Below are 8,188 nucleotides of genomic sequence, written 5' to 3'. Positions count from 1 at the left end.
TAAGCAGTTTTGAACACATGCTTCAGTATGCTTCATTAAATGCTATTCCACTCATGATTTCTGCAGAAGGATTTGATGTCTGCTTTTTGCTTGAAAGTTTTGAGGGGAGGGAATTTCTAAACTAGGTATTATTACTATTTTTGTTCAGACCTTTGTCATTACCGCAAAGAGGCAAAATATATATCAGAGAATCTCAACGTAATCAACATCTATTTTTTCTATTGTAAGCACAAATATAAAACTTTTTCTCTTGGTATATAGACAGGTGTCTGTTACTCAAACATAAGTTACTCTCTTTTGGTACAGCCGCTTTAACCATGTGTAGACCTCTAAGCACAGTACCTGTGCAGCTTTACCCAAAGCAGTCTTAGCCATATGAAAAAGCAAGGCGCTCAAGTGGTTTCTGATGCAAAGAGGTTTTTCGCATCATGAATGCTTCAGCTGACTGACGTAGTTTCATTCAAGTTACACTGATTACCACCAGCAGAGGATAAGGCTGGAAGAGCTCAGCCCAGGCAGCAAAAAGCAAAGGCCAGCTCTAGCATGTAGCTTTCCTTTCTCTGCACCCCACCTTGACAAACTCTAGAGCTACATCTCCAGTGAAGTGGTGCTGGAGATGAGGAACAGGTGAGACCAGAGGAAGCATCCCTCACATTCCTCCCCCCCCTACATTTTTCTGCATAAAACAGTTTTGTTGAGCTGCAAAGACGTATAAGGTCTGAAGCACAAAAAAATCCATGGACAGATCCCTCCAACACATCACAAAACCTTTATTAGTGTTTATCAGTGACACAGATTACAGGAACCAAAGTCAATTAAATAACATTTAAACTGACCACAGACTCAAGAAATACAAGTCACATTTGGCAAGTCAAACTTCTCAGTATATTGGGTTACTTAGGTTATTATACTGTGAAAGAGGAATTTCCCTTACAAGTTTCTACATATTCAGGATATTATTAATTATTGTGTCTTTCAGACAGTTCCTTTGGCAAGAATTCCCATTTTTAAGCTTTTATGATATAAAAATATAACCAATTTTTCATTATGTACAAACATTACATTACACACTGTACAGGTTAAAAACACTACAAAAATGGCAGGCCATGGGCAAACCAAAATTAAAAAAAAAATAATGTAGAAAACATCAAAAGAAAAAAAAATTAAATACTGCACATTTCATAAAAATTACATTAACTACAAACAATTCATTTTTTTTTTGTTTGCAAATACCAAACAGTACCGACATGATTGGAAATCTTTCCCAACAACTTCATGTTTTAAGGCACATCTTGCATATTTACATGTACAACACTGGATCTGGTCAATAACTTAAAGGCTCCGAGGAGCAACCGAGTTGTGTGCGTGTAGGGACATGTGTATGGGGCTGGGGGACGGGTAGGGCTACACTTTCTCAGTTGTGTCAGTCTGGGGACCCAGGTACCTAGTCGAGGAGGCTGGGTAGAGGGGCACCCCGATCTCCTGGAGGTCAGGGAGCCGTGCGGGACGCGGTGGGGAGAGCAGCGTGATCGTCCGGTCAAAGTCCCTATGCAGCACCTTCTCGTAGACACTCTGGAGCCCCACTGTCTTTGGCAGCTGGGCCTGGTAAAAGTTGTCCCTGCGGAGGGGGTCCCTGGGCAAGGACGTGCTTTTGCAGAAGGTGGAGAGGGGTGCCGACGGGTGGGGAGAGGGGTGGGGGTTGGCTCGGCCGCAGGATGGGCTCCAGCAGCGGTCCGAGTGACCCAGGATCTTGCACTCAGCCGTACAAGCCCACAGACCTAGAGGGAGCAAGAAACCTGTGGTTACTGCAGGAACAAACCCGTGCCATCCGTAATCCTCAGAGTTATCAATCACGGGATGACTCAACGCGCTGTGCTGACGGCAGGAGTTGGGAAGCGATGCTCTACGGCACAATGAAAAGGCACACTGGGGAAGGTAGGGCTACGTCATTTTGCTACAGGCGCTTCACAGTTTAACTTTCAGGGAAAATTTTTGGGAAGGGAAAAAAGAAAAGAACACAGTTCTAAAGCACTTCCAGCTCTGCTAATTTGCGCTGGATGCTCGGTGAGGAGAGAAACCAGCATTTAGCAGCCTGCTGGGAAGAGGCAGGCAGTTTGAGTCAGACAGCTCTGGAGGGAAGTATCAGGTTCCCTTCCCCACCAGCCCCACCTATTTGCAGCACCCTGACAGGTCCCTCCATGCACCTCCCTGTCCGTCTGTCCGGACAGATGGGAGCGGGGGCTGACTCCTTACCATTCTGCATGTGCGTGATGAGGTCCTTCTTCAGGGCTTCTCCGCTGATGTCCGAGTCACTGTCATTGAAATCGCTGTCGCCTTTGCCGCTGTCTTTGCCGCTAAACTTCTCTGCCTCTCGGCCAGAGATGGTGTTGAAGGAGTGCCCCTTCCAGATGGCCACGGGGGGAGCGGGCTCTTTGCCAAAGCTCGGAGCAGCAGCAAAACCCTGCTGGGATGGGGTGGCGGGGGTCAAAGGAGAGGGAAGAAGTATAGGGTAAATTGACATCAGAACTGTATCTCTGAGATTTACATCCTCCCCCTCTCCATCCACAAACCCCTCCTTCTACCCTCCCCTTCCCAGGACACGGCAGGATCTTACCTCCCCGCTGGGTCCTCTGAGCCTCTTCTGACCCTCGTAGAGGCCAGCGCTGTCACTGCTGCTCTCGGCAGCAGAGATCTCTTCGGCTGCCGGAGAAGGGTCGGGGCTGGTGAAAGAGGTTTTGCTGGGAAAGGTTCGTACCTCAAACATATTTCCCCTCGGGCTGCTGTCCTCCTGCCGGCCCTTCTCCAGGTGGGAGATGTCTATCTGCTCCTTCAAGGAGGTGTTGTTTTTGATCTCGTTCCCCTTCTTGCGCCTGTTGCAGGTGGTGGCGATGGTGATGATAGCCACCAGGAGGAGGGTGCAGCTGCCTGCCAGGACGATGATCACGATCAGAGGGATGTCCCACTGCAAAGCTTTTCCTTCCCAGGAGCTGGGCTTGGCTACCTCCTGAATGCTGGAAGGAGCAGTGGCAGTCACCAGGAAGTTGACCGTGGCAGTCGTGGCCAGAGGGGGTCTGCCATTGTCTGTCACAGTGAGGATGACCTTGAACAGCTGTCCCAGCTCTTCAGAGAGGTCTCCCCTCAGCACAATGTCCCCAGTGCTCGGGTTGATGGTGAAAAGGTCCTGCTGGGGCTCTTCCAGGAAGGCAAAGGTGAGCTCAGCATTGGCCCCATCATCCGCATCTCGAGCTTTGATCTGGGCCACCAGGGAGTCACGGGAGGTCTTGCTGGACACGCCGATTTCCACTGACCCATTGGTGAGCACTGGGTGGATGATGACGGGAGGGTTGTCGTTCTGGTCCACCATCCTCACCTTGACAAGAGTGCTGCTGGAGAGCTGCGGGGAGCCTCCATCAGTGGCCTGGATCCTCAGGTCCAACTGCTTGAGTATCTCATAGTTGAACGTCCTAAGGGCGTAGATGGCCCCAGTGGCGGGATCCACTGAGACATAGGTGGAGATGGGGGCCCCCATGACTTGGGTCTCCAGTAGTCGGTAGGTGACCTTACCATTGTGGCCGAGATCAGGGTCTCGGGCCACCACAGTGGTGATGTAGGCACCTGGGGGGTTGTTCTCTGGCACAGCCACCTCGTAGAGGGGCTTGGCAAAGAGTGGTGCGTTGTCATTCTCATCGCTCACCCGCACTGTGTACTGGCGGACGGTCTTGAAGGGCGGTGAGCCCAGGTCCTCGGCCACCACGGTGAGGTTATACTCAGGGATGCGCTCACGGTCCAGTGCTGCCGTGGTGACGATCATGTAGCTGTCCTCATAGGCACGCTGCAGGGCAAAGTGGTCATGGCCACGGAGGCTGCAGCGCACCTGCCCATTGGCGCCCGAGTCACGGTCGGAGGCACTGACCAGGGCCACGAAGCTCTCGCTGGCCGCTGCCTCGCTGACGTAGGCCACGCCAGCGGCGCTGCCGGCACCACGGAGGGCACTGATGCTGATACGTGGCGCGTTGTCATTGACATCGGCGAGGCGCACAATGACAGTGCAGGTGGCAGCACGGGGGCTGGCACCACGGTCCTGGGCACGCACATCCAGCTCGTAGGTGCGGGTGCGCTCATAGTCCACAGCGGCCTCCAGTGTCAGGCGGCCAGAGCGTGGGTCGAGGCGGAAGAGCCGCCGTGCCTCAGGGGGCACCTGGCTGCCAAAAGCATAGACCACCTCCCCATTGGGGCCCTCATCAGGGTCATCGGCGTCCAGGTCGAGCAGCAGGGAGCCAGGTGGTGCGTCCTCAGGCAGCTCCACCGTGACCGAGCCCCGGGCGAAGGTGGGACTGTTGTCATTGGCGTCGAGCACACGGACATGCACGGTGGCTGTGCCCGAGCGTGCTGGGCTGCCGCCATCCTTGGCCACCAGCTCCAGGGTGTAGGAGGGCTGGCGCTCACGGTCCAGCTCCTGGAGCAGCACCAGGTCAGCACAGCGTGCCCCGTCCGCCCTCGTCTGTGCCTCCACGCCGAAGTGGCTGTTGAGGGAGACCTGGAAGCTCTGGATGGAATTGGAGCCCACGTCCTCGTCCACTGCCACCTCCAGTGGGAGGCGCGTGCCAGGTGCGGCGCTCTCCGACACTTCCAGTGTCATCTGCGCCCGGGGGAAGCGGGGTGCATTGTCATTGATGTCGCGCACCTCCAGCTCCACGTGCACCAGGCGGTAGCGCTCCCGCCAGCAGCTCACCACATCGAAGGCCAGCACGCACTGCGGGGCCTGCCCGCACAGCCGCTCCCGGTCCAGCCCCGCTTCGCCGATACTCAGCTGCCCGTCCTCCTCCCGCACCCGCACCAGCGAGCTGTTGCTGAACTGCCGCATCAGTCGGAAGCTCATCTCCCCAGGAGCCTTCACCGGCATCTCATCGGCCAGCGTGCCGATCACCGTGCCCGGAGCCCCCTCTTCGTCGGTGCGGTACCTCACCGTCTTGCAGCGGGACATGGCCAGCAAGCAGCTGGCGGCCAGCAAGCAGCTGGCAGCCAGCAGCCGCAGCGGGCCCATGGCACCTGCGGGGCACAGAGATGGACGCGGATCCGCTCACCCACCACCGCCGTCTGCGCCCCTCCGCGCCCCGGCGCCGCCTTTAATAGACGGCGCTATGCAAATGGCGGCCCGGAGGAGCCAATGGGAGCGGCGCGGGGGGCGCCGCCCGGACACCCCCTCCGCGGGGCGGCTGCGGCGGCCGGGGCGGCGGGCTGCGCGGGGCGCCCGCCTTTGTTCGCGCTAACTCTCCGGGGCGGGGGGCTGATTTCGGCATTTTTTTTTCTTCCCCCCCCCCTCCCATTTTTTTTTCCGCTTTTTATTTTCTATGTATTTTCTCTTCCCCCCCCCCCATTTTTTATTTCTTTTTCTGCCTTTTTATTTCTTTTTTTTTCTGCTTTTTTTTTCTTTTCTTTTCTCTCTCTCTTTCCCCCCTTTCTTTATTTCCTCCCCCTCCTTTTCCTTCCTTTCCCTCCGGAGGCTCCCGGCGGCGGACAGGTGCTGCCGTGGGCTGTGCCGTGCCGTGCCGTGACATCCCGTGCCGTGACATCTCATCCCGTGCCGTGACATCCCATGCCGTGCCGTGACATGCCATCCCATCCCGTGCCGTGACATCCCGTGCCGTGGCATCCCGTGCCATCCCATCCCATCCCGTGCCGTGCCGTGCCGTGCCGTGCCGGTCCGCGGGAGGGTGCGGGCGGGCGCCGGGCGGCTCAGCGGGGCGCGGCCGGGGGGGTTTCGGTCGTTTTCTCATCCGCGCCCGCGGTGGTGTGTTCCTCGCGTGAGAGCCTGTGATCCGCGCTGTAAGTCGCCTTTCAGGAGATGTCCCTGCATGCTTTAGTATGCATGTCACCGCCCGCGTTTCTTAAGCCTGGGGCACTAGCAGGCGAAAGGGAAAAAAAAAAAAAGAAAGAAAGAAAGAAAGAAAGAAAGAAAGACAGAAAAAAAGTTCCAAATAGGATTTAGCATAAGCTTGAGGAGATTTGGAAAGGTTTCAAAGATCAGGCTGTATCAAAGGCTTATGAAGCCCTCGTTAGCTGCAGAAAAATAATAGCATGGCAGGCTATCCCATTTGAGGAACCAATGTCTGTATTATTTCACTATGACAGGCTAAAGGGAGAGAAAGTTGAACAGTTTCCACAGAGGAGTTGGACTAAGTTGAATATAATGAGCAAACGCCACATGTATCCATTATGTCCCCCTATTCATTCCCAATCACTGCCATAACTCTTTGACTAAACGATGATGAGCGCTGAATTACACACAATGCCCAGCTCATATTAAAATACATTTAAGACCTATCCCTCCTGGTGCCCTGTTACGCCTATTCACGGGATTTTCTTTTTTGTCCTAATAGGGCCTCTCTGGGAAGCAACACCAGCCTCGTTCCAGCAGAACAAAATAACAGCATGAGGCTGAAACCTGGCACGGACCGGGGGAACGAAGCCATCTGCCCGCCGCTGCACCGGGGTCCCCGAAAGCCGCGTGTCCTTCCTCCATCCTCCTCCTCCTCCTCCTCTTCCTCCTCCTCCCCTCCATCCTCTCCTCTTCCTCGGCCGGGACGGACCAGCGGGGCCGGGGGACGGATGGGGGTCTCCAGCCCCTGTTCCTTTCCCCCTCCCGGCTCTCTCCCCGCCCCAGGGGGCTCCCCGGGGTCCCCTCTGGCCGCTGCGTTGCGCTGCGCGGGGGTTGCGCGGGGGTTGCGCGGGGCGGCACGCGAGCGCGGCGGGCCCGCAGCGCCGGCTTATGGAAATGGGATTTAAGGAGCGCAGCAGCGCTCGCTGCGGGGACGAGGGGGGAGCAGGGGTGGGGGGACACGCACCGCCGCCGACAAAAGCTCCCCAAACGCCTTCTTTCCATACCAAAAGGCTCCGCCGAGCTCTTTTCTCCTGCCCCTAGGAGCTCCGCGGGAGGGAGGGGAGATGCGGTGCCGGGGAGTGTTGGACCGGGTCGTATTGGACCGGGTCATGTTGGAACGGGATGCGTGGGACGGGGTTGTGTTGGACCGGGATGTATTGGACCGGGATGTATTGGACCGGGTCGTGTTGGGCCGGGGGCTGCGCGCCTGGGAACGGGGCCGCTGGCCGGGAGCGGGCAGCGGGCAGCGGGGCGGCCCCTCGTGTGTAACAGGATTATCTTTACCATTTCAAGTTCCATACAGCATGTAATTTATTTTTAATTAGGATTAGATCGAGCAGGGAAGGAGACCAGACCGTGCCCCCTATCCCCCCCTTCACCCCACCCCTCCGCCCCCCGTCCCCGTAAAGGCATGGCTATTCCAAGAGGAGCTCGTATTCTTTATATAAAATCAATCAATCAATACAACAGGACTCGCATTCACCTCCCACGCATTTTGCAGGAGAAAAGAGTGCAAAGAAATGTATCTTCCATGTGTACTCAAATATCTGCATCAGGACGGGCTTAGAAAGCCTTTCCCCTTCCCATCTACTCATTCCCCATCTCACAGACTCTCTCGATCCAAACCCTTTCTTAAAAGGGTCCCAGTGGGGTCTTGCTCCTCCTGCCTTTTTTCTGAGGGCAAAATGTACTTTCTGTCTGCTTGGGTTATTATTTTTCCACAATCGTGACTCTGAGTTTAAAAAAAAAAAAAAAGTACATATCAGTCACTCTGCTGGAGCAAAGCCTGCTCCCCAATAGTTTGGATAAAGTCCATTACAGAAATGTTCAGGAAGGCTATTGAAGAATCCTGTTTTACAGCTCAAAAAATAAACATACGGATCAGCTGCGTTAAAAGCGCTTCTTTGAAATATTATGGTTAAACAGCCCAGATTGGTTGATTGCTCCATGCAGGGACATATGTTCTTGCAAACTGTGTGTATTGTTACTAATGGGGATTCTCACACCACAGCCTTCTTTTGAATCGGAGGCACTGGAGGTTTATCCGGAGCTGTTGAGAGGTTGTTTTAATAATTCACCAGACCTCTTGCACTTAGTGTTGTTGTGGAGACTTGGAGCCTGCTAAGAAGGAGGCATTTTGTGGTGTCCGGAGTTCTGATCTCCACTGCCAAGCTCCTTCCCGTACCTCTTTGACGCAGAAAGCAAAGCTGCTCTGAGAGGTGGGTGTCAGGCCAAGGAAAAAGCAAAAGACTCCTCACCCATCCCTGTGAGCCTGAATCTCAGGGTAATGCGTTGCTCCCGAGGACT

The 8,188-nt window shown here is 54.9% G+C and overlaps 1 protein-coding gene across 4 annotated transcripts; it reads right to left on the bottom strand.

The window, feature by feature from the left end:
- Positions 1-750: 750 nt before the first annotated feature.
- PCDH8 (protocadherin 8) lies at positions 751-5,222 on the bottom strand. 4 transcript variants are annotated; one of them, XM_080593674.1, is made up of 3 exons: positions 2,756-5,222; positions 2,254-2,464; positions 751-1,778 (listed from the first exon to the last, which is right to left on the bottom strand). In XM_080593674.1, exons 1-3 carry the CDS (start codon positions 5,042-5,044, stop codon positions 1,405-1,407), a joined length of 2,874 nt encoding a protein of 957 aa, XP_080449800.1. In that variant the 5' UTR covers positions 5,045-5,222; the 3' UTR covers positions 751-1,404. The 4 variants fall into 4 exon arrangements, with proteins under 4 accessions (XP_080449800.1, XP_080449801.1, XP_080449798.1 ...); XM_080593675.1 differs by having other exon boundaries at positions 2,254-2,461; XM_080593672.1 differs by having other exon boundaries at positions 2,615-5,221.
- Between the last annotated feature and the right edge of the window lie 2,966 nt (positions 5,223-8,188).

Source organism: Anser brachyrhynchus (genome assembly GCF_964034855.1).
Source record: "Anser brachyrhynchus genome assembly, chromosome: 1".
Lineage (NCBI taxonomy): Eukaryota > Metazoa > Chordata > Aves > Anseriformes > Anatidae > Anser > Anser brachyrhynchus.
The sequence above is the reverse complement of the archived record's forward strand: the minus strand, read 5'-3'. Positions and strand labels throughout refer to the sequence as shown.

What these genes read in the sequence shown, in the direction of transcription:
- PCDH8 (XM_080593672.1), bottom strand. Translation starts at nt 5,044, where the DNA reads ATGGGCCCGCTGCGGCTGCTGGCTGCCAGCTGCTTGCTGGCCGCCAGC. An exon ending in TCAGAGGACCCAGCGGGGAG is followed by an intron (nt 2,465 to 2,614) that starts GTAAGATCCTGC and finishes ACCCCATCCCAG; the next exon opens with CAGGGTTTTGCTGCTGCTCC. An exon ending in CATCACGCACATGCAGAATG is followed by an intron (nt 1,779 to 2,253) that starts GTAAGGAGTCAG and finishes TGCTCCCTCTAG; the next exon opens with GTCTGTGGGCTTGTACGGCT.